The sequence below is a fragment of the Sturnira hondurensis genome, unplaced genomic scaffold (assembly GCF_014824575.4).
Source record: "Sturnira hondurensis isolate 20B ecotype Veracruz unplaced genomic scaffold, ASM1482457v3 Scaffold0021143, whole genome shotgun sequence".
Taxonomy (NCBI): Eukaryota; Metazoa; Chordata; class Mammalia; order Chiroptera; family Phyllostomidae; genus Sturnira; species Sturnira hondurensis.
Genome location: NW_028093774.1, coordinates 7,781,605 through 7,807,559, shown reverse-complemented (window position 1 = coordinate 7,807,559; position 25,955 = coordinate 7,781,605). Strand labels below are relative to the sequence as shown.

General features: G+C 51.7%; 1 protein-coding gene across 2 annotated transcripts in view; it reads right to left on the bottom strand.

Moving 5' to 3' along the window:
- The window catches only part of FBLN5 (fibulin 5), a 75,366-nt gene that overhangs the window by 20,938 nt on the left and 28,473 nt on the right, over positions 1 to 25,955 (bottom strand). For both annotated transcript variants that reach the window (XM_037031230.1, XM_037031229.1), the window contains exons 5-7: positions 9,576 to 9,698; positions 6,467 to 6,583; positions 2,575 to 2,694 (exon numbers count right to left, since the gene is read on the bottom strand). In XM_037031230.1, coding sequence (XP_036887125.1) covers positions 2,575 to 2,694; positions 6,467 to 6,583; positions 9,576 to 9,698 — 360 coding nt within the window. The remainder of the gene's footprint in view (positions 1 to 2,574; positions 2,695 to 6,466; positions 6,584 to 9,575; positions 9,699 to 25,955) is intronic.

Below are 25,955 nucleotides of genomic sequence, written 5' to 3'. Positions count from 1 at the left end.
TTATGCTTTATTATTTCAAGAAAGCTAAAAATGCAACTGAAATGCAAAGAAAGATTTGTGCAGTGTATGGAAAAGGTGCTATGACTGATCGAACAAGTCAAAAGTGGTTTACAAAGTTTCTTGATACTACTGACATTTTGGCCAAATAATTCTTTGCTGTGGGGCTGTCCTATGCATTGGAAGATGTGTAGCAGCACCCCTGACCTCTACCCACCAGAAGCCAATAGTGGAGATAGCCGGCTTACTGAAAATATCCAAATCAGTAAAGTTATTGGCAAAAATGAAATATGTCTCTTTTATTTTACAGAAAAAACTAAACAGCCCTGGCTGGTGTGGCTCCATGGATTGAGTGCTGGCCGGTGAAACAAAAGGTCACCAGTTCGATTCCCAGTCAGGGCACATACCTGAGTTGCAGGCCAGGTCCCCAGTAGGGAACCTGTGAGAGGCAACCACACATGGATGTTTCTCTTTCTGTCTTTTCTCTCCCTCCCATCCTTCTAAAAATAAATAAATAAAATCTTAAAAAAAAAAGAAACAGATTTTTTGGCCAACCCAATGTAATATAAGCCTAGTTTCTGGCCGGGAACTCACAGGAGGCCATTTTCATTCATCCACGTGAGAACCCACCATGGTGTCTGGGATCAGCTCAGCTTTGCAAATCCCTGAGGGACAAGGGGACACAGCCAGGGAGGGTCCAGTGCCGCACGAAGGAACCACACCAGCTGTGATAACACTGAGGGTAACATTCCCTGGGGAAAATGACCAGCAGAGAAAGGGGCTGCGTAGCAGGGAAGAGGGAACACACTCTCTCGCTGTCACACTGCTGCCTGAGGCCAGCCCTGAAGCCCTGAGTATCCAGGGGTCAAGGTCACTCTGAGTCTAAGGAAAGTGGGCCTCAGGATGAATGGGAGGAGGTAGCCATGTTGGGGACAGTAAGTCCCCTGAAAACCCTTGCGAAACCACCGAGGATGTGAAAACTGCTCAAAAACCTAAAGACTTCTTCCACCTACATACACTCAGAGAAAGTACGTGACCTTGTAATGACACTCAGGTATGCCATCTCGCTTTACCTGGGTGACCACCCTACGGGGGCGCACGTTTGTTTTTAATGAACCAGAGAATGGCGCCTTAGGAAGTGACCCGGCCAGGCAAAGCACAACACGGGAGAGCCAGGAATCGAACTCCAGCCCCAGAGCTGTTCCACCGGGTGCTGGGCGAACCTCTGGGGATGCGCTGGAATTCTGGAGAAACGGATGGTCCTCTCCTCACCCAAACTTCCCACCCCCTTGTTCCTGAGCCCAGATTCCCCGAAGAGCGCCAAGCTGGGAGCTGGAATCCAGGAAGAAAGTGGCTTTTCATGCCTGCAGGTATTTTATTTCGGTTTCTGGGACTGACGTTGAATGGGTGTAAGGCTCCCTGTCTCTGCTCCCTCACTGCTCTGGCCCACAGAAGAGGTGCTCATTTGTTTCAGGGAACCCTGTCCCCGGAGCACTGCCGTCCTCTCACACAGCCCCATTCAGGACAGGGTTAGTTCCTGTCACAATGAGACCCAGGATTAGGAAACCTTCCATCCGCAAGACAAAAAGATGGTCACGCCCGAGGGCATGGCCCACTTACTCTGAAAAGTTCAACGGAGCATTATTAATTTGGACTGTGTTCATCTACCACTGACTGCTGGTAATGCCAAAAGTGAATGGGTTGGAGCTCGATACAACATTTACCAAAAAACAAAACAAAACAAACAAACCAAAAACAGAGAAAGAAGAAGAAGAAAATGAAAGCAGTATGCATGGCTCTACACAGGATACTAATAAATATGAGTGAGAGGCTGATCCAATTTTTTAAGAAGCTTACAAGTTTCTTATTACATGAGTTAATAAGAAAATTATAACAGAATTTCCAATCTAGCGTGGGCAGAGTCAGCTTCTTGGACTTGAAAGGCATTTATACAAGGTGGACTGGGCCATCAGATCTGTGTTCTCACAACAAGTTAAGATTTCATCCGTTCACTCTTCAGTCCTTCACTCATTGACCTGAAAACTGCTTACTGCACGCTCACCACGTGCTGGGCCTGGGGCTGAGCACTGAGTATCGCAGAGATTTTAGAAGTTCGCCGAGTGTTTGCGCTTCCATACCTGACCTGGTTCAGCCCACACCCCCCTCTCCCAACCCTGCCCTAGGAGGTATGCTGTCGGGCCAGGGTTGCTGCCTCTGCCAGGACTGTCTCTGCAGTCCCCAGGGCTTGAGGCAGTCCTGGATGAGGACAGACAACTCACACCAGTTGGGTGCCTTCTTCCCTCCTTCGCCCCCCTCTCGGACCCTCAAAGGTAGCTCCATTGGTTTTTGCATTTGGGCTCAAATGACAAGGAAGGGGGGCCCCCACTCCACCTTTCAAGCAGTGACTCATCTCTGTTTTGTGTGGTTGTGACCCCACTGCACTGGGAAGTGTTCCAAACTGGAGAGGCTTCTGGGAAATGAGAGGAAACACCTGTGAAGAAAGCCATCGACCTCCACCCGCCACCCCTGGGTCCCTAGTGCAGGTGGAAATCTCCGATGCTAAATAAAGCTCATTACCACTGCAGCGAACTCCGTCATCCTCAAGTTCATATCCTGGGTCACAGCGGCAGATGAAGGAGCCGTAGGTGTTGACGCAGGTTTGCACACAGGGGTTCTCGGTGGCACACTCATTCACATCTGTGGAAAGCCAAAGCCACAGCCCATCACTGACCATTCCCACAACAAAACATCTGCTGTAACGAGGCAGACGAAAATGCACCGGCAACAAAATCTGTGGCTGGGGGACCAGACCCACAAGCACCACGAATCTCTACCTGGGACCTAGCAGACTGAGAAGTCAGCCCCAGAAAGTGCTCACTAAAGAATCAGGGGCTCCACCCACATGTCCCTCTGGAGTCAAGAAGCGGGAAGGGTAGAAGCAACATGTATACATGTCATCGACATATATGCACATACACATGTACACCCTCTGAGGAAGTGCACTCTCTGAGGTCACCAACAGGACTTTCTAGCCAGTATCTGCTCTTCCCCATCACCTACCACATTCCATTCCCAATGAACTCTCCCTTCACTGCCATTGACTTTGATATTCAGGTAAACGAATAAATAACTGTGACAATTCTAAGAATGTCCCCGACCCAATTCATGTTGAAGTTCTAATTCCCCATGTTACAGAATTTGGAAACTGGGCCTTTTGGAAGTAATTAAGTGTAAGTGAGGATCTCGCGTGGGGACCTCCCGATGGGATTAGTGTCCTTCTAAAAAGAGACACAGAGAGCTTGCTCTTGCTCCTTCTGCCATGTGAGGATTCAGAGAGACATGGCAAGCCTGCAAGCCGGGAAGAGAGCCCTCGCAAGTGCCTGGCCACGCTGGCTCCCTGACCTTGGACTTCTGGTCTCTAGAACTGTTAGAAAATACATTTCTGTTGTTTAAGTCCCCAGTTTAAGACATTTTGTCAGGGCAACCCAAGCTAAGACAATTATGCGTAAATAACATCACCGATAATAATAGGACCCCCCACAGGACCACGGCCCTGTGTTACAAGGTCAGTCAGCTAAAGAGAGGACCACAAAGGGGCATAAGAAACTGTTAGAAAGGATGGAATATTCATCATCGGAGAGTGGTGATGCCTTGTGGGGGGTATGGACGTGCCAAAGTTCATGGCATCATGTACCTTTAACAATGCAGTTCATTGTGTATCAATTACACATCAGCAAGGGGCGCACATTTGTTTTAAAGTTGACAGATGTGCGCAAGTATAACGAGGGCACATACGGAACTGGGACGTGAGTCGGGTCTTTCTGTAGAACCCAAGACTCATTCTGCACAGCTCCTGAAGGTGGCAGGGGCCGGAGGGCAGAGGGGGGCCCTCCTACACTGCGCAGGCTGACCAGCTCCAAGCACGCTCCCCCCGTGGTCCTTACACCAGTGACCCCAGGTCCCGCTGAGAGAGTTTCTATCCTCTTCAAAAGCCCCAGTAAAGCTCTTCAGACTCTGAATAGAGACTGGAGTGTTTTCAGAGTTAAACACCTTCACAGGGAGCAGTTTGAGAAGCTTTTCTTAAGGCGGAGGGCTAATCCCATGCCCACATACTTCCTGCTTCCTGGCACGCATGGGGCAATCCGGAGAAAGAAAAATAATGGCCCACCACGCAGGGAGGGTCCGGCGAGATACCGGTCTCCGCCGGTGCCCACGGGAGCTTGGAGGCCTATGCCTGGGAGGCGGGGGAGCAGCTGCTGTGCCAGGCTGCAGAGCGCAGGCTCAGGCAGAATGGCCCTGGCGAGCACTGGGGCTGGCGTGCTCGGCTTCCGGCCAGACGCCGGTCACACAGATATGAATGAGCGTGAGTCCCACACTCTCTCAGCTCCCAGATGTTTCTGCCCAAGAGCAGGACCCAAAGCCGTGGTCTCCAACCTTGTTGAAACCAAGGACTGGTTTCATGAAAGACAAGTTTTCCATGGACCAGGGGTTGGGGGATGGTTTGGGGATGATTCCAGTGCCTTACATTCAAGCTCACCTCCTGCTGTGTGGCCCAGTTCCTAACAGGCCCAGACCAGTACCCGTCCACAGCCAGGAGGTTGGGGACCCCTGACCCAAAGGATTCTGCCCCCAGGAGCGCTGGCTGCCCTCCCCTACCAGCCCTGCAATCCACACACGGACAAATGTCCCTCTGAGTCCTGTGGGAGCAGTGCGCACCCCACTCCCACTTGCTGGACAGGAAGGCGAAGGCCCTCGGTTCTACTCTCCACTCTGCCACCACCCGGCTGAGGGACTCTGGCCAACTTGCTTAACCTTTTTGCTCCTTGATTTCCTCATCTGTGAGCAGAACTACAAACGCCTGCCCTGCCTACCTCACAAGGTCATTGTCAGGATTCAATGAGACGAATAGATGTGACAAGCCTGGGAGAGTGCAAAGCACACACTTCCTCCCATGAGGTGTCAGAATTATGAAAGCTCCACAGAGCTGGGGACACTCCATGTCACCAGCGGGCCCCGCTGATGCAACATCCTGGTGGCCAAGTGCCCGTGCGGCCTGGGTGCTCTGCCTGCTGCTGGCCTTAGCACTGCCAGGTGGCATTACCTGCTCCTGGTCACAGGCCCGACCCTGAGAGGCCTCAAGGACACGTGGTACTTTTGGCTCTGCTGCGCCTGGCTGTTCCTCAGGAGGTGTCGGGTGCACCGCCGGGGGACCTGGGCTGGCACCTCCAGCCCAGAGAAGACTGGTCTGTCCTAAGCTGCTTATCCCGGCAGCAGCGAGAGAAGGAGCCAGGCGCCCACTCGTCCACTCCTGCTCCAATGACGGGGCGGGATGGCGGGGGCGGGGATGAACCCTGCTCTATCAGCTCCTTCAATCTCCCAGCCCGGTCTCCACTCTCAGAAGAAAATGACTTCTCCTGGTGAGAGGAACACAATCAAGACCTCTTGGAACAATCAGCAGAACCAGCTTTGGAGGAGAGACTTCCAAAGAACTCAGGATCAAACTCCTCAACCCTGATGCCTTCCTGTTTACCCAATGATTTCCATACGATTAAACTAATGGAGACATAATATCCTCCAAGGAGCTGGCCAGGAGCCTGCCAGCCAGACCTCGGATGGTGTGACAAGGAAATGGGCCCTGCAAAGCCTGGTGGCAGACTCAAGACAAAGACCTCATTCTAAGCTCCCGGCACTGCCTCCACCCTGGAGCGAGTAGCTGCCAGGGGCCGGAGGCCCCACTGGAGGCTGGGGGTGGGAGCCGGCGGCCAGGCAGGCGGCACTCGCACTAATTCCTCGAGTCTTAAGTCTCCCATTCATTTCCTGAGCAGAAGAAACCTGCAGAGGGAAACTACAATAAGCACGTAGCTTGTTTGTCTTACTTATCAGTGTTTGAAGAGATCATGTGAAAACCAGAAAACGCCTTGGCTCCATTCCGTTTCTGTGGGGAATGCTGAGCAGGAGGGAAGTTGCCTCCACCACCCGACTCTTTGCTAAGGCAGCAGGCCCTCCTGGCACAGGCCGAAGGGAAAAAGCTGTGGTGACAGGCATCAGAAGTGCCCCCAACACCCCTGCCGAGAGTGTACATGCTTATTTTGTGATTCATCCAGGGTCAGTTCTTTCTGACCGCTCCACTTTGGCCCCAGGAATCGAACTTAGGCGACAGGGTACGCAAGAACATTTCTAAGTAGTCAAGAAAGCCGGCAGGACTCCTCCCGGGCTGCAGGGAGGAGCTAATGCCCGTGGCCCGGAGCTCCCGCTGGCTGATGGATGACAGCACTCCTCATCTCAGCAGTGCCCAGCGTACCTTCTGACCTGGGTTAGGTAACCTCCGTTCAGGATGCAGAGAGGTGAGCAGGCAGAGATGACCAGCAGAAAGAAAGCACTTTAAGGACAGCGCTTCCCACCAGCACAGACTGTCAGACTGTGGATGAGACGACAGCATGTTCCAGTCACCACCGTTCGGGTCACATACCTTGGCAAGACCTTCCGTCCTCGTTGAGGGTAAAACCAGGGTTGCATGTACAGGAGTAGGACCCAGGGACATTCGCACACAGCTGCTGGCAATAGCCATAGCGACATTCGTCGATGTCTGGCAACAGAGATGCGCACAAGGTGAGACCCTCCTTTTCAACCACCAACGCTGCCCCCCGCATCCTTGTTGCCCGTCCCTCTGGAGAGAGGTCACGAAGGGACGCCAAGGGGAACTAGCGTGAAGACAGTGCCTACTGAGTGTCAGCGATCATGATGTCCTCTGGATTCCAAGGCTCAAAATCCCTATAACCCCCCTCGACCCATCTCAGTCCTGTGAACACCCGAACCTGTCTTGAAAGTCGTAGAGGAAATTTCTGCTTAGGGTGAGCAAGGTTTTTATCCACGTTAAGAGCCAATTCTAAGATTCTATGTAAATGCTTCATGGCCCCGTGAAGGGACAAGGTAGCTCAAAGTATAAGAGGAACCTGTAGCCTCACTCCAACAGGCTCCTCACCAGTCCCATCAGCAGTGAATGTGTCCCCACGTCAGGAACAAGGGCAAGTGTAGGTGAGGATGAGCTGGTAGCACTATGGTCTAGGGACCTGTGAATCCAATGACACAAGGACTCCGGAGCTCCCTGGAGTCTCCAGCTTGCACCAGAGCAGACACAGAACTCCGGATAAACACACCTCTTCCAAGCCATGGCTGGCCTTTGCTGAGCAGGCAGCTCTGTGAGTGAATGGGTCCTTTTAGCCGAGTGGCCAATACGACCTCCCTGCTGACAGGTACCCATCAATGGGGAGCCTGATGTCCCCGGGAACGCTCTTTCCAATGCCCAGGGTGACGGGCTGATGGGCTGGAACCTTCACTGCTGGAGGCTGAGATGTCCTGAATGAAGCATAAGGGTGGAGACAGAATCCTCACCGATACGAGCACCTGCTGTCACCAACCAATGTGACTGGAGCTGTAACTGGTTCATATTGTGTCTCCACTGGCCCCTACACTAACCACATTCCCTCTCTGGTACCCTGGTTTAGCCAGGGTCCACCCAGGGCTCTGGTCGCCGGTTCAGAACCTTGGTCTCTGTGCCTAGTTCCCACCATCTGCTTCCAGAGGGACCCCCCTCCCCCCTGTTGCCCAACCTTCCTCAGAAGCTGTGTCCCACCCTCGGGGTTCTGTTTCATCTCTGAGTCCCATCTACTTCTAACCTGGCCCACCCGACTGCCCACAGGGAGGGGGCAAGGAAAAGAGGGGACATCCTGGGGTACCCTGGAGGAAAGGTAGTCTCCCGCCTGTTGTTTTTCTCCAAAAGCAATGCCCCCAAAGGTGCATGGGTTGGGGGGGGAGGTGTGGGTGGCTACAGAACTTGGGTTTTAAAAGAGAAAGACAAGTTTGGCCAGAGGCTGGCATGAGTTCAGCCACAATGAGTAAAGGCCTTCACTTCGGACCTGGGTTATCTGCAGGCCGTATGTGTGGTGCCACATTAGGCCTCCAGGAGCATCCCTCCCAGAGCTTCACGCTCTGTTGATGTAGCCACCCTCTCAGGTAGGTACAGGACTGTCCTGGGGCATGGTCCTCCTCGGATGGGGAGGGCTTTCCTCTGTAAGCAATCAATCCAGCCTGTGTCCCTGTGAGCCTCTCTTGCGCCCCCTTGTGGTGGAAAAAACTGGACTGAGAAACAAGAGAGATTTTAGACCGAATTCGCCTTGTCCAAAACGTCCTTCCTCTTTGAGGCCCAGTTTCCAGCTCTATGACAGTTGAATGACATAATATCTAACATCCCTTCCAGTTCTGAAACTCTGCGTATTAAGTTCCCGTACAAATAACTCACTCACAATGATCTACTTATATTCAAAGCCCTGGCATCAGATTTTCCATAATAGCTGAGATTGGTTAAGATGCCCGTGTGCAGCCAGCTCTTCGGGACATGCCTGGGAAGGACGGCCAAGCCAAGCCTAGGCGGGCTTATCAGGCCCTGAGGAGGCCGCAGACAGGGCCCTAGAGCTGGCCCCAATTCAGTCTTGGGCAAGAGAGACTTGGACAAAAGAACCTTCTTTTTCGGTTTCCATGAGGCAGTCAGGTTTGTTACTCAGCTCCTTCCGCACTGACTTGCAGGCAACAGAATAGTGACTTAGAGAATTTAAACTGGCAAGGCTTCTCTAAGAACACAGTATAGAAATAAGACCCCAGGGGAAAAAAATGGAACTGACAGCCTGAGATCGCTATGAATTCATTCGCTTGGCTGGACCAAAAGCTAGAGGGGAAGAAAGGAAAATAGCCCTCTAGTAAAAATAAACAGAGAGATCATGTAGCAAATGCCAACTGCAAGGAACAAAATTCTCAATTGGGGATGACTGACTGTTTCACAGTAGAAAGAAAGACCAGCTTGCGGGGTGGGCGTGACAGTGGATCCAGGGGGCTGCTGGGAGGAGATGGTGTGAGCTCGGAATCCACTGATCCACATTCGAGACGGAAACTTTCCTGTGACTGCACAAACTGTTCTCTGCTCTCGGCATGATCTCCAACTTGGACAGGGTGACCCTCACCTCTCCCATTTCCTGTCTTGGACATCAACTTTCAGAAGGAGAGGAGACAGGATAGATAAAAAATCAAACAGGAGCCTTAAAAATGCATTCAAAAATTCTGATGGCCCTGGCTGGTGTGATTCTGTGGTTGGAGCATTGTCCCGTAACCGAAGGGTTGCAGGTTCCATTTCCGGTAGGGGCACCTGAACCTGTGACCCCCCGGTCCAGGCACCTACAATCTCCGGTCCCAGCACAGGTCCCGGGCCTGGGTGCACACGCAGGCACCCAATCAATGCTTCTCTTGCATCAATATTTCTCTCCCTCCCTTCCTCTCTCTCTAAAAAAAAAAAGCAATTAAAAAATGTCCTCCAATGAGGATGAAAAGATTCTAATGAGGACATGACGGTGACGACTGATTTGAAAGAGTGGTGATGCGTGACACATGGAAGCTCAACAGGCTTGTCTGCCCCCGCCCCCCTGCAAAGAGAGGCCCACTGCCCTAGGGACCCCCAGCCAGGCCCACATTTCACCCCCCGCCCAGCCACCAGCACCTCCAAGAGTCCCCGTGAGCCCCAGAGCTGTCACCTAAGCACTGGCCTTCCAGGAGCCAGTAGCCGTCAGTGCAGGAGCAGGTGTACCCGCCTTCGGTGTTGATGCAGATCTGTGTCGGGTTGCACTGGTGGGAATCCGTTGCACACTCGTCCACATCTGTAACGAGACGTATTTCAAGGAATGTCACCTACATCTACTCAGAGCCACCAAGGTGCCAGCTGTTTCCTTGTCTGCTGGCAGGCGGTGGGTCGTGTCCCTGGGTTACAGCCAAGGAGACGGAGCACCTCCCTGCGGAGCGTCACCAGGAGACACTGGCCTCTTCTGAGGGGGCAGAGCTGGTCCATTCCCCACAAATCCACAAAGGGAAATGGCCACGAAGAGAACACACATCCATAAGCTCTTTTCCGCCGTCCTATCCCATCATTTTCTGAAAGCAAGTCACCTGGATAATCACCATTACTTGATATAGAAATGCATTTTGTTTGGGCTTATTCCTTTCGCTGATTAAATAGGGGTCTTTTATGTACCTACTGTGTGCACAGAGCTACGATACCTCTGAGACCTTAACAGAAGACAAAGAAATGTCCCCCGCCAAAGGAAACTTATCATCGGGTCACTGGACTGGATCCCTCCACAGAAATCTTTGGGTATCATCTGGGGGTCCTGCCCCTTCGAGAAGCTTCACGGAGCCCTCCAGCATTCCTTCCACTCCCGCAGCTGATTTCTCGTGCCCTCTGCTACCGCCAGGCTTGTTTACACTGCTCCATGCCCACCGCCCTCCCCCTGGCAGCGAGGAGGTACTACTGTCCAAGTCAGTCCCGTCTTAATGGAGCGCTTCCATGCACAAAGACCAAGCTGGGTCAGAGTCCTACTCGTCAAGACGTCTGGTGCACACAGGCAGCACGCACAACGGTTCATTTCCACTAGGGCGAACCCTTCTTCGCCGTCTCCCCGCGCTGTATTTTGGGAACTGCATGCAGCATTCTTGCACGGGACCTCCCGATACCCACTCTCATGTCGACCTAAAGCCCTGGGCCTGCCTGGCCTGACTCCAGCGTCCACCCCTGGCAACTGTCTGCCCGAACCTGCCTGCGCCTTTGGCTCCCACGTCACTGCATTCAGGTCTTGATCCCCTGCAGCTTCCGCCCCCCCCACACCCCCCACAACAGACAGCCGCACCGTTGGAAACAACATGAAAAGTTCTGGGGAGTGCGCCCAACTTACTGTCCTGGTTCTCGCTACCACCCTGTGCAGTGGGTGCGGGCGGGGACCCCACCTCACAGGGGGGAACATGGTCTGTCTGACTCCAACCACACTCTGTGTGGGAACGACAGAGGACATGACGGCCGGGACCAAGCCGGTTCGAGGGGGAGCTGGCAGGCCTGGCAGAGGAGATCAGACTGAGTTTTGGGTGCCTTCTCCTGCCCCTCCTGGAAAACTGTCTGTCTCTTGACACTGCATATTGCAGTGTGGTGGGGGTGGGGGCACCCACAGCCCCCGTGTGTAAGCACCTGAGGACATAGGTCTTCTGTAACACAGGTCTTCTCAGTTGTCTGCACAGGAAGTGAGCATAGCCGGCTCGGGGACACATCAGCCACGCCAGCACAATCCACTACCCACCTGCCGAAAGTCAAACACCAACAACGTGGATCGATTCCCACCCCCCAAAAACCATGTGTCTGGGCATGGCGTGGAACCAGCCTTCCGTCCAAACATGGACCGACTCCAACAACCTGGTTCCAAGGTGGCAGCGGCTCTGCTCTGCGCCGACACGTGGGCTCGGCGCAGCCCCGGTGGCAAAGACCTGGCCTGGCTGCAGAGCTCCGGCCTCTCCCTCCGCCTCCCTTCCACCCCCTACCCCTGCTCTGCCCTCCCAGTGGAGCTTCCCAGGGGAACCACGGATAAGGCTTGGCCGGCAGCCGCGCCCGCCCCAGCCCGTGTGGCAGCCTGGGATAATAAATAACGCCACTATCGGCGGGAGCATATTTACATTTTTCCGGAGGGGCGTGATGGATGGCAATTGTACCCTGGGAACAACGTTGCCTCAGGAATTTGTGCTCTTTTTCCTGCCTTGAGGGGAGTGCAGGGTGAGAGAGACCCAAGGCGAGAAGAGCTGTGGCAGAGCCTCGGTGACAGCAAGCTCCCAAGGCTCCGTCTGGGTGACCTGCACGCGCACCACGTGCCCACGGGCCCAGAGCAGAAGGCCCAACATGTGCGGGCCCTGAGACTGGGCTAAGCAGTGCAGGCGGGGCCCAAGTGTGCATGTGTGTGTGGGCACATCATAGGCACACACAAAACAGTCAAACCTAGNCCTGCTCTGCCCTCCCAGTGGAGCTTCCCAGGGGAACCACGGATAAGGCTTGGCCGGCAGCCGCGCCCGCCCCAGCCCGTGTGGCAGCCTGGGATAATAAATAACGCCACTATCGGCGGGAGCATATTTACATTTTTCCGGAGGGGCGTGATGGATGGCAATTGTACCCTGGGAACAACGTTGCCTCAGGAATTTGTGCTCTTTTTCCTGCCTTGAGGGGAGTGCAGGGTGAGAGAGACCCAAGGCGAGAAGAGCTGTGGCAGAGCCTCGGTGACAGCAAGCTCCCAAGGCTCCGTCTGGGTGACCTGCACGCGCACCACGTGCCCACGGGCCCAGAGCAGAAGGCCCAACATGTGCGGGCCCTGAGACTGGGCTAAGCAGTGCAGGCGGGGCCCAAGTGTGCATGTGTGTGTGGGCACCTCATAGGCACACACAAAACAGTCAAACCTAGACACAAATCTTTTAAGTTCATTTTTTAAAAAGCCCCACCGCTTTTACCGAGTTAAAGAATTAGCTTGGTTTTCTGCATGTCTGTTGATGTACATTGAAAAACAAGTAAATTTGCCACTTTTACTATCTGAATGGACTGTCAGTCTAAATGTATTTGGAGAACGGAAGTCCCTGGAGTTTTTGGGGGGGTGTCCTAGCTTTGTATCCTCCAAACCCACCTGGTAGACAGCTACGGCCATAGTAAGCGTTCAGGGCCTGCTTGGTGAATGAATGAACGGACACGTGAATACCAAGCTTTGCTGCCTCTGCACCCCAGGCGAGCTATTCCCAGCCTACCCGCTAACCAGAGTCCCAGTGTGTGGACCCTAAAAGCAACCCGCCCCACCAAAATTCGCGGCCAGCCGACACAGTGGGCGGCATGGATGCTGGACCCGCTCACGGTAGGGGCTCCACATGGGGTGAGGAGACCCATCCCACATTCCAGCTCACAGCTGAATCGCTTACATTAAATACATTTGACTTAAATAACAGAAGGGAAAATGCATCGACTCCCTCCAAGGACATTCTTTGGCAAAGCGTGCTTTTCGGCATCAGTGGAAAAGTACAAGTCACAGCAACCTGAGTGAGCGCCACCACCCTCGATGCAGACTGTGCCTGCAATTTCCTTCCCTTCTGTGTGACATTTAGGAAGCGTCTCCTGAGAGGACAGAGTGCCCTGTCCTCTCAGTGAACACATTCAGCCATGTGTTCACTCATCCTGTCATTCATCCTTCATGCCCTGCAGTGGCTCTGTGTGTGTGCGTCCTCCCAAACCTCGGGTCACCTGGGAGAGCTGGCAGCGAGCACCTGCGCTGCGTCTGCACCGACCCCCAGAGCAGACATTACTGACAGTCCTCTGCCAGCTCCCTGCCCACCCCCGCCCCTCCTGGGGCTGCAGCTGGAGCAGCTGCCTGGGCACTGGGAGGATGGCACCATGGCAGCCATGGCTCCTCCCCCACAGATGGGGCAACGCCCACCACTGTCATGGCAACCAGCACCCTGGGAACGGGAGGACGGGGCTTCTCACTGACTCCTCCAGAATGAGAGCCCAGCACTGTGCCGCCTGGGGAGGAACCGCCCGGCCCGTGGGGCAGCGCGGCTCTGCGGGCCCACCAGCCCAGTCCAAGGGGCCGCCCCTTCCTGCAGACGCCCCTTCCGTGAGAACACGCACAGTCCAAGACAACTGTGGACACAAGAAAGTCAGCAAAACCAGCCAACATCATCCTCAACGCCCCCCAGGAGGCCACAGGCAGCAGTGGCTCCCAGGCCTCATGTTAGGGACACTCCTGTAGGGTTTCATACCCCTAGCTGGGTCTCATGTCCCCAGCCTGATGGAAGCTCCAGGTGGACAGATGCATGACATAGGGTGACATCCTCCAAGTCCAAGCAAGGTCTCACGGAGGCCCCAGGTGGAGGGCGGGCCTCCAGTCTCAGAGCACACACCCTCCGCAACCCAGGTCGGCAAATGGCGGGACCTTCCAGACGGACCCCAGGGACAGTGTAGGGAGGGCCATGGGCCACGCACACCCAGGAGCAGGCGCTGGTGACAGATACCAGTGGTGACAGGCAGACATCTCCTTGTCAGACGGGCCCAGGACCTCATGGTCCCACACCGTCAGCCAATGCCTATGACATGGGCTTTCTGGGAGTGGCTGGCTCTGCGAAGACAGCACACAGCCCATGTTTCCATCCCGTGCAGAACTAATGGTGTGAGTGCCAGACTAGCGTGAACTCACAGGTCATTGTGTGCAAACCTCTGCAGTTTGGAATGACAGGCCAATGTGCTAACACAAGTATGTTTGAGTGTAGATGGTATGAGTACGTGTGCCAGCTACTTGCTAAGTTTGAATGCACATATTATATATATACATGAAATTACAATTCATCATTTAGTTCTATACTGTAAAGGGGAAATACTTAAATTGCTTTCCAAATACAAATTCTGATTGAAGTAAAGTATCCTTTGAAAGCTATAAAACAAAATGCAACAAAGCAAAAACTTACGGTTCCCCAACGCCCAAAGGGAGAACATTCTCCCAGCACCAAAGTGTAAGAGGAGAAAAGACCAAAGAGCTGAGCCTCCCCGGAAAGGGCTAGTGGGTAAAAAATAAAAATAAAACCAGAACCCAGGCAGAGCTGGGTGTGCGGACAGGGTCCTGCAGGTGATCACCGACGGTTACTGAGCAAGTTCATTGCCCTTGTGGATCCTTGGGTGTTGTGCAGGGTAAAGCTGTAGCATCCTGCCTCAGAGGCTGCATGGAGCGTTCACAACCGAACGTGCCCACAGGCCCCCTCGCCACTGGGGGGCATGGAGGAGGCGCCCGGCAACGCCATTTCCGGCCCTGGTACGGCGCTGCTTCCAGCATCTGTGACAGGCTGGGGCAGCTTGGCTCCTGCCTCCTGGCTCCTGCCTCCTGTGGGCTCTGTTCTGGAACTCACCACAGACACTAAGGTGACAGCCCTGGGGCTGGAAGGCATGGCCAGTTCTGAGGTTCAGCCAGAGCCAGAGCCAGAGCCTGCTCCCCGCAAGCTCCAGGCACGCGCCAGCGGACTGGGACGAGAGTCGAGAGGCACACAAAGGCAGCAGCATTCCTGCACGGGCCTCAGCTCCCCCCTCTCTTCGGCCTCTCGGGGCCCATCTGTGACTCGGTCACGGTAGACATCCGAAAGCCTAAGCGTGTGCGCATCCCACTGGATGCCACAGCCAAGGAGGATCGGCCTCCACATGACGCGTGATTCCTCCCTCCTCCTGCGTGTCCTCTTCCCCCGCACTGTGCACATGAAGGGCTGGCTCTGTGAGCCCATGTCCACAGCCTCAGCTGAAGGTCTCTGCTCTTGTGTGAGCACAGCCATCGGCCAACAGAAGACACTCCCACTGGGTGACACTGGGTGACACCGGGAGACACTGTCCTGAAGCACCTGGACAACTACGCCTGTCCAAAGGCCCCGCTAGTCCTTTTTTGGGCTCGGCAAAATCATTTCCTTGGTAGTAAATTTTTACCCGGTGAAACAACATGTTTTCCCAGCCTGTTTTTGCTCCTTCCTCGCTCAAGCTCATGGGGCTTGATAAGAAAGAAGAAAATAACAATGGCACATTCCTGCGTCTCCGACCGAAGCCAGCTTCGGGCCTGCTGCTGAGCTGGGCCGGTGCCATTTTTCAGCGAGACGAGCCCAGCCAAGGCTGGAAGCTCCGAGGGGCCTACTTCCCAAACACCTGCTTAATTAAAGACCTCAGCGTTTGAGAACTCGCTCGCTGAATTCCCGGGACATCTGCTCTCCGTGTGTCTGTGGGACCCGGGTGGTCGCGAGGACCCAGCTCTCTCCGTGTTCATGGCATGCTTCCTAACGCTCGACGTTGAGCCTCAGATACAAGGCTTGCTCGTCTTATCCCCAGTAAGGCAACAAGTATGCGGTGCATTTTCCAAGCAACAGACCATCCTCTCCTCTTAGAAGAAACCAGCTGGAAGGCAGGTTCCCACCTCTCTGTGAAGTCTGTTTTCTGTCCATAAAGTGAGAGCTTGGAGGAGGGTCTGCAAGGCCCCTTCCAGCGCTTAACCTTCCGCAGAAACACACTGTGCTGCTAATGGGGACCACAGTGAGTGCTTCTTGAGTAACAGTTTTCATCCCGAGGGCTTGGTAAACATCAGCTGACCTCAGCCGCTTTCAAACTGGGCAGTGAGTGGGCCAAGCCCCTGTGCTTCTGCCAGTGGACTGAGGGTCACTGCAGTTGCAGAGGATGTGGCAAGAGGAAGATGACAGATTCCTCCCTGAGCATCATGCATCAAGATGTCCTGGGAGCACGAGGATGAGCTGCTCACTGCCAATCTAGACGTGGTATTTTTCCTTAAAGGGCATGAGGCTTGGTCCTAACTGTGACTGTAACGCAAACGAACAGACCATTGCTCTGGAAGGGAGCGTTCGCCGGCAGGGTGGACAAAGGCAACAGCCCTGACCTCCTGCCGGCTCCCCGCAGGTCCCTCCTCCTGCTTCCCTGGGGGCTTGTTCTTGCCCCAGAGCCTGACTTCCTCGTTCCCTGGTTCTCCATCTGGTCCTTGTCCCCACCCCCACCCCCTCCTCTCCGTCCCTCCGTTCCCCAAGTCACTGCATTTCGGTATCCCAGGCCAGAAACCTCGGTCACCCTCAAATCCCCACGCCCACCACTCCCGGCTCTCGGGGAGTTCTCCTGGAACCCTGGCCTGCTGCCCTCTTCCTTTACGCCACTGACTTCTCTCTAAACAAACACCATAACTTTGTTACTAGTCCGCTGGCCTCCGGTGTCTCCCTCTGAATGCACAATAACCACAGCTTCCATGCCACCCGAGACCCAGAAGAGACTGTGGGGCTCTGCTACTCCCAATTGTGGGTCCCCTTCTTTCCGAACTCAGAGCTCTGCTTCCTACGCCAGCAGCACAGCACGTGCAGGCTGCGCAGACCCCCCCCCCCCCACATGTGCTAAGCACAGGCACGGCACATGGTAGGACGTGGTTCCCTGTGGACAGCTCTGTCTCCTCCTCCAAACCACGAGTCTCCTGAAGGCAAGAAATGGGTCTCAGTCACACTCGTATCCTAGGCAACGAACGGTGCCTGGCATGATAGAGAAGGGAAGGGAAGGATACTGGCAACCAAGGTACTTCGTTCTCGGGCTTTTCTGACCGCCAGAGGGGAAAGGTGGAGTAAGTCCTGGGCGTCAGAGGACACAGTTCGGCCTCCCACCTCCTCTGTGGCCTCATCTCACTGCCGTGGAATGAAGGACATCTGACGGACGCTGGCTCACAGACCTGGACCAATGGAGCCTCGGGCCCCGGCCTGTGGTGTCTGGGGCTTCACTCCCACCCCAGTCTTGGCCTGATGTGAGAGTGTCCTCAGCCCCCCAAGGCCTCGATGTGGTTGGCCTGATGGAGGTGTTCCCTCTTTCTTCCCAGACAGCGGGACGTCGCAGACAAGGGAGAAGTTTATTCACAGCAACCAGAGGAGGGCAGGGCCTCCAAGGACGGGAAAGGCACCCCGTCCGCCTGGCCTGAGAACAGGCATCCACGGAACCACTCAGGGCACAACCAGGAAATCCGACCCACTCTTCGGGCTCCGGACAGACCCCAGCCTGGGGCCGGCTGTGAGAATGAGCAGGTGCGCAAGTTCCCAGGCAAGGGACCAGTGTGCCCCTCGTCAGCAACAGTATTTCCCTGACGGCCACACTCGGAGAGCGATAATAAACCGTGCATATGTTCTCTTCCCCAACCCTGTGATCGATCAGAAACCCTGCCACCCCTCCGACTCCATTAATATCTAACCAGTGTCACCTGGCAAATGTCACTGACTTCCTGCATCTGCTTCCTTGTTGCTGAGTGAGGCCGCCACCTCTGGCCCTCCCAGGGCTCACAGGTGGGTGGGGAAAGCCGCTGTTGGGCCCAGCAGGTGCAGAGGACACTGCAGGGGCCGTGAGAACACCCTAACCCGGGCCGGTACCCATCTGGGCGGCGTGGGCAGATCTGGACACTGGACAGTGACGTAGGAGCACAGTCCCTTCACATACACCGATTCCTGGACCCCGAAGTCTCCTAGGAAAACGGAGGGAAGTGACAGGCAGCTGGCTCTTTCAACATCACAGGTTGCAGGAAGGGGGCCAAGCAATGAAGAAGGGTGTGAATGTTTCACGATGAGACCCCCACCCCCACTCTGCCGGTCTCCTCCCCTGACCTCGCCCCTCCTCCCTGGCCCGGTCGGAGCTCCTGGCTCCAGCAGACGACCCCAGCACGTAAGAGAATAACTTGAGGCTGCAACTCAGGAGATGAAGTCTCAGGAGAAGGCAAGAAGAGATAAAGAATGAGGGCCACGGGGGTAGGGAGATGATGCCAGACAGTCCTGGCGATCCCACCTCCTGCTCAAGGGGGCCACGTGTCCCGAGAGTGTGGAAGCCAGGGCCCCACGCCACACAGCACAGAGCTGAGACAGCCACACCCTACCACGCTTTGGACTTGCTAAGCGTTGGATTATATCACTTGAACTTAAAATAAATACTTGAACGGCTCTTTCCCTTCCACCTCCCTGTGGTCCCTGGCAGACTCCCGGCCTTCAGCGTGGAAGGCAGAGGTGAAGGAGCTGCCTGTGGGGCCAACCAACCACCTTGCCTGCCCAGCCAGTCCAGCCCCCTCCCACCCACGGAGCCCAGGGCCAGAGTCTCTGCGCCCACAGCACGGCCACTCGGGATTCAGTTACGCTGCGCACACTCGCTAGGAGCCCACGCTGCTATAAGTGCAAGGGACTCAGGGATAAACAGGACATGAGCCATGTCTGGTTACAGTCCAGCAGGGAACAGACAAGGGACCAGATCATTCCAATTCTTTTTTTAAAAAAATAGCGTTTAAAGATTTATTTATTTATTGTTAGAGAGATGGGAAGGGAGAAAGAGAGAGCGAGAAACATCCATGTGTGGTTGCCTCTCACACGCCCCCTACAGGGGACCTGGCCCCACAACCCAGGCGTGTGCTCTGACTGGGAATCAAACCAGCAACGCTTTGGTCCTCAGGCTGGCACTCAATCCACTGAGCCCCACCAGCCAGGGCGGGTCATCCCAACTCTGCACAGTACACGTCATGCTGGAAAGAAGAATGGGGATACCCCCAGCAGGAACAGACTTCCTGGAGCAGAAGATACGGGTGAGTCTAGATGGATGATGTGGCAGAAGCTGCCACAATTGGATATCACCCTTTCCTATCCATCTTCCCACGTAAAGACTGCTTTTCGGCTTCCTTGCAGTGAAATGTGGCTATGCGACTAAATTCTGGCCAGTGGGATGTAAGTAACAGTGACATGAAACAACATCTGGCTCACACGCTAAAAGGAATGAGCGTGTGTGGTCCTGTTGCCCCTTCTCTTCCTCCCACTGGCTGGGATGAGGGTGTGATGGTGAGAGCTGGAGCAGCCATCGTGGATCCAGAGGTGAAAGCCACACACTGGGAGTGGCCCAGCCACCCTACCAGTCCCGAAGCACCTGCCTCTGGACTATGCCATGAGACAGACATAAAATTCTCTCTTACCTAAGTGGGTGTGTTGAGGGTCTCTTTGTTATAGCAGCTTAGCTATAACATCCCTTATATATCCCCTAATACAAATGAATGGGAGTAAACCGAGAGAAGTAACCAAGGTGCAGTAACAAAAGCGAGTGCAAAGGTGCAGCGGACAGAGCACACTCAGAGTGAAGAGCCGTGGACATGAGCAGACGTGCAGGTGAACTCAGCGAGGCACAGGGAGGGGAGCCCCTCTGTGAAAGCATCAGGCGCCAAGCTAAGGAGGCTGGAGGAGGGAGAGACGGAGAAGGGACAGGAAGAACTGGAAAGGGGAAAGGAAAGAAAGTAAAGAGACGAAACGAACTTCAGCAAAAACTAAAACCACGTTTTATGTTTAAGTGAGCTCTCTGGGTTAGCTTCAATCATAACAACTTGACTTTTGCATTTTAAAAAAGCCACAATAAGGTGCCACCCCCCCAAAATGTAGTCCCCGATTCTAAACAATTGCATCAAGAGCCTGCTCGATCGGGTTCCTAGTAAATGCACTTTGGGTAAGTATTAGTAGCAGTAGCGAAGGAAATCCTGAGAAAAACAATAGAAACAGAAGGTCCAAGGCACCTCCTGAGGGACCGGTGCAGTTCTCCGTGCCCCTCTGCCGCAGACAGCCTTCGGGTTGTGGTCTAGTCGCTGCGTGGCCTCTGTGTCTCCCCTCTCTTTTATAAATTTTATATATTTATTTTTAGAGAGAGGGAAGGGAGGGAAAGAGGGAGAAAAACATCAATGATGTGCAAGAGAGACACATGGATGGGTCACCTCTCCCACACCCCCTACTGGGGACCGGGCCTGCAACCCAGGCACGTGCCCTGACTGGGAATCGAACCAGTGACCCTTCCGTGTATAGGCTGGCACTCAGTCCACTGAGCCGCACCAGCCAGAGCCCTCACCCTACCTCTCTTTAACCCACTCCAGTCAGGCTTTCCTCTCTTTCCCTTGACTGTAGCCTCTCTTTCAAGGTCATGAGCACCCTTCACAATGTCACCTCCAATGCCTCCGTCTGCACCCTTTGCTGTGTCTCAGCAGCATGTGGCACAGTCGACCTAGCCCTTCTTCTTCAGAGACCGTCTTCGTTGGAAAGTCTCCCGTGACCCCGCCCCCTGTCATGTCCACCAGCAGATGGGTGGACAAACAAAACATGTGTGTGTGTGTATACATCACATACATTCATAATGGAATATTTATTATTCAGACTTACAAAGGAAGGAAATTCTGACATGTACTACAATATGGATGAACTTGGAGGACATTGCACTCAGGGAAAGAAGGCACAAAAAGACAAATTTTGTATGGTTTCACTTATATGAGGTATCTAGTGTAGTCGACCTCGCAGAAACAGAAACCAGAATGGCCGTTGCCAAAGGCTGGGAGGAGAGAGGAGTGGGCAGTTCGCGTGTAATGGGTACAGGGCTTTAGTTTTGCAAGAAGATTAAGTTCTTATGATTGGTTGCACAATAATATGAAAGTACTGAACACAACTCCACTGTACACTTACAAATGATGAAAACGGTATGTGTTTTTACCACAATGAAAGAGTTAGCATCTGGACATCAAAGCCTATTTCCTCACTGAATTCCATTCTAAATTGTGTGAACTGGTCCTGCCCAGAGTCAGAATCCACCTCTGGTCTGCAACACAGTCCGGGTGAAGAAACACACAGCAGCAGCCTGAGCTCCCGAGTTTCCCTCGTCCGCCCAAACTGCCCACACTCCCCAGCAGCCCCTTCTCTGCACAGGAATTAAGGCTCGAGTATCCCCCGGGGTGGGTGCAGAGAACCAGGGAGGAAAAGGATGGAGGGGGAGAACACTGAAGGCAGCAAAGGGCTGGGGAGGGAGGAAGGGAAGCGGGAACGAGCAGGTCTGGACTGTAGGCATCTGGTGCTTCCAGAGATCCGTTCAAAGGCAACACAGGTTGGTGGGGACACAGGCTTTGGCGTCAGGCCTGTTTTGAATCCTACCACCCCCATGTTTTTTAGCTGTGTGATTTTAAACACGTTTTGTTGCTGCTATTAATGTTTGGTTTTACTACTAAAAGCCTTGGTTTCCTCATTTGTAAAAGGATGTTAGATACCTCATGGGGCTTTGTGAGGATCCCATGTAAATAAAGTCTTTAAATCATGCCTGGCAGACAGATGGCCCTAATTCGGGGAAGCAGGAGGAAGAGGAGGAGGAGGAGGAGGAGGAAGTGAGAGGGTGGGAAACTCACCCCCTAAAAGAAGAGAGGAAAGGAGGTTGAAAGCCTAGTTCTAGTCCAGAACCTTCTACAAGCTCATTGGTGGCCTTCAGGCAAGTCCTTTTCAGCCCGTTTCCACCCCTGAAAAATGACGTCTGAGGTCTCTTGTCCGGACAGGTTGATCAGTCAGAATCCTCTCCACTCCAGGTGAGTTCCCTACGCCATCACTCACTGTCCACCGCCTCTGTCCTAGGCAGGGCTCAGGACGCCCTCTGGAGGACACAGGAGGAATAGACACGGCATGGCTGGGAGATGCCCACAATTTGCCTCGGCAAACGAAAAATGAGGACATGACCTTGTAGACCAGAGTATTATAAAGCAGGATGCAAACTTAAGGTAACAGGGTGACCTGAATGGGAAGGGCTCCTAAGTTGATGCCACTTAAAAAGTACTGGGGAGCACAATTAAGTTATCTTCTACTGTCTGGTCAGCCTCATGTCAACTATCTACTACAATATATAAACATTGTTATAATGTATGATCAGCTACAGTATATGAACATTGTTACACGACATGAATGTTGTTGTAATCTAGAAACACTGCCACCTCCCCTGAGGTTTACTCTGAAATAAGAATGCGCCAGACCTCTTTCAGGACCTATTTAATAGGTATCTTCAAAAGGCATTTCTCAGGGGCTTAGGAAAAAGACAGAGAAGTGAACGATTCACTCTTTTCTCCCTCGTATGTCCAGGTGGTATTGATTCAAAAAGGCTAAAATGTAACTCATCAAAATGAGGACCAGTCGTTTGTTCACAGACTCACGTAACCACTATGTGTTGACTACTGCAGAGTGGATGTGTCTTCCAATTGTCTTCAAATGCCCTTTACCAGCAGAATTCAGTCAAATGCTGTCATGCCTTTATGTTCTCTTAGGCGAGTCTAAGGTGTTACCACCCCTCTATTCTAAGTGATAAAAATGGGGTGAATGTGGTCCCTGGATGGAACGAAAAGTTCTATCAGATCTGGAAGTCAACATTTTTTAAAAATTTTTTTCTTCTTTTTTAAAGATTTTATTTATTTATCTTTAGAGAGGAAAGAAAGGAGAGAAGGAGAGAAACATCAATGTATGGTTGCCTCTCGTGAGTCCCCTGCTGGGAACTGGCCCACAACCCAGGCATGTGCCCTGACTGGGAATCGAACCGGGATCGTGTGGTTTGCAGGCCCGCACTCAATCCACTGAGCTACACCAGCCAGGGCTCAACATTTTTTTTTACAAGGGGGGGATCATGACTGGTTACTTTCAGGGATTCAATGAGATAAGAGTTTCCTTTAGGCCCTGGCTGGTGTGGCTCAGTGGGCTGAGCGCCAACCTGTGAACCAAAAGGTTGCTGGGTTGATTCCCAGTCGGGACACATGCCTGGGTTGCAGGCCAGGTCCCCAGCTAGGGGCACGTGCAAGGCAACCGATGGATGTTTCTCTCCCTTTTCTCCCTCCTTTTCCTTCTCTCTGAAAATAAATAAATAAAGAGTTTTTTTAAAAGACAATGTTGCAAGTATTTTTTTTTTAAAAAGTTTCCTTTGGAGGAAACGCCACCTTACATGGATTTTTAGAGACTATTGGCATTGGAGAAGAAATACTTTTCTCCAGGTCATAGAAGAAATAAATAGAAAGCAATGATCTAACTGTATTACACTCAAGGCTGGGCATGAGCGTCTCATGCCACCAGCTTGATAAACAGTTTCTCACCCACCTACTCAGTGTCTGCTTCCCAGGCCACAGGAGGAAGGAGTGAGCAGGCTAGAAGAGAACCTCGGAGGACCCTTATGTTACTGGCGCTCGTTTGCAAGGCTAATTTGCAATGTGATGTAGCTGGCAGGACTGGACAACTGGGCTGAGCAGAAAGAGACAATTCCTCTAATGCTTGGTCACTAGGCAGTCATTCATCTGTCATCCGTGTCATCAGCAAATATTTACCAAACACTTCTGCATTCTTGGCGCTATGCAAGGCAGTGTGGATACCAAAGTGAACAAAATCATGTTCCAAACAAGTTTCACAGAGTCAGTATCACGCAGACCATATTCTCTGGTGATAACATAATTAAAAAGAAATCAGTTAAAGAAAAGATAAACCTCCGTAAATGTATAACATTTTAAACTCACCACTAAATAACTCATAGACCACACGAGTAGCCACAATAAATCAGACAATTCCTAGAACTTAATGACAGTGAAAATGCTACATATCCAAACTTGTAGGACGGGGAGAGAGATGTATAGTCTTAAGTGCCGATGTTCGGAAAGAAGATAGCCTTACATTTGACTTGAGAAATTAGGAAAGAAACAAAGAAACCCCCAAACTAGAAGAGATAATAAAGAGCAAAAATAAATGAAATAAACAGCAAAAAAGTAAAAAAAAGAGAAAGAAAAGAAAAGAAAAGAAATAGAGATCGACAAAGACAAAATTGGTTCTTTGAAAATGCCTAAAAATTGATTTGATTTTAGCATTTAAAAAAAACGAGCCACACAACAGCATTAGGAAAGAGACCAGCGACAGAACTAGACTCAGCAGACTTTAAAGACAGTACTAAGAACGCTATGAAAAAATTCATACAAATTAATCTGAAAACTTGAATGGACAAATTCTTAGAAAAAACATAACTGCAAAACTGACTGAAGGAGTAAAATGTCCAAATAGTCCTATAATTCTTAAAGAAATTATATCAGCAGCTAAAAATCTTCACATGCGCACACACACACACACACACACCAGACCTCAATGATCTATAGACACATTCCAATAAACTTTCTTTTCTAATAAACTTTTCATGAACAGATCATTGTAGCCTTCCAGAGAATAAAAAAGAAAGATGATCTCACTCCATCAAGCTAATATGTTGATAGCAAACCCAGGAAGAGTAGTTTTTAAAAGGAATGTGACAGGCATTTTAATACATACACATGATGAAAAAGCCCTAATTAAAATATTTGCCAAACAAATCCAGCGGTTATATTTCAAACGAATTATACTATGTCATGACCAACTTACTTATCCTAGGAATAAATGAAAAGCGGTTTAATAAGAAAATCCATCCATGTAATTCCCCACATGAGCAGATTTTGAAACATATATTTATCTCAATAGTTGTGGAAAACCCATTTGATAAAATTCAGTACCAGTCAATACTTTCAGAAAAAAGAGAAAACTTGGCAAAGCTCGCTGTGAATGAGAAAACATTAGACACAGTCATTTTACTATCAGGAAACAGACAAGGATGGCCCTGTCACCATCCATACTCAGCACTGTTTTAGAGGCAGCAACCAATGCAGTAGAACATGAAAAATAAATAATAAGGGTAGAAGTTAGAGAACCAAATCTCACTATTCACAGACAGTGTGATTGTCAGAATAACCCAAAAGATTCTACAGACTGAGTATTGAAAATAATAGGAGCATTTCACAGGCCATCTGGATATAAGATCAATATTCAAAAATAAATTGCATGTCTACAATAGAAACAACAATAGAAACACTAAATTTTGTAATGATGCTATTTAGTATAGCAACAAAAAAATAAGCTTCCAGGGAATGCATGTAGACAAAGACTTCAAGACTTCTTTGGAGAAAATTATAAAACCTTATTGAAAGATATTTAAAGAAGACCTTAAAAGGAGAAGAGATTTGAGGTTCAAGGGTCCAAAAAAAATAATAAAATGAAGATGTCAGTTCTCTTCAAATTTATCTCAAGATTCAGTGAAATAGAATGAAAAGCTCAGCAGAGCTTTGGGGGTAAGGCACTTGACTCAAGAATAGCCAAGGCACTCTTGAAGAAAAAAACATTGTGTAAGTGGCTTATCTAATAAGACATGATAGAACTACAATAATGAACACTGTGTGGCATCGGTGCACACACTGGCAATGAAAGATGGCAAAGCACAGAAAGACACAACAGAGGCATGAACACCTGGTAGGTAAGCTAGGGCCAGCACGGAGCAACGGAGAGGGATGACACAATAAAAAGTGATGGAGTAGCAGGCAGCTGTCTGTAGGACGGAAAGGGTGACTGCGCCCTGCCTCGCCGTTCACACAAATCACCTCCAAGTAGGTGCAAGATTTGTGCGTGAAAGCCAAAGCCTTAAAACTCTTAAAAGACAATATAAGAAAACGTGTTTATGCCCATAGCATAGGGAAGGATTTCTCAAATAAGTCCCCACAGAAACATTAACTACAAAAGAAAAGATGAGTAAATTCAGCTACATGAATGGAGGTTGTCTGTTGTTCAAAAACAGCATAAAGATAGTTGCAACTTAAACAACTGAAAAAGGTTCAGTATCTAGATATTAAAAGAATGCATACAAATCACAAGCACACAAAGAAGAAAATTTA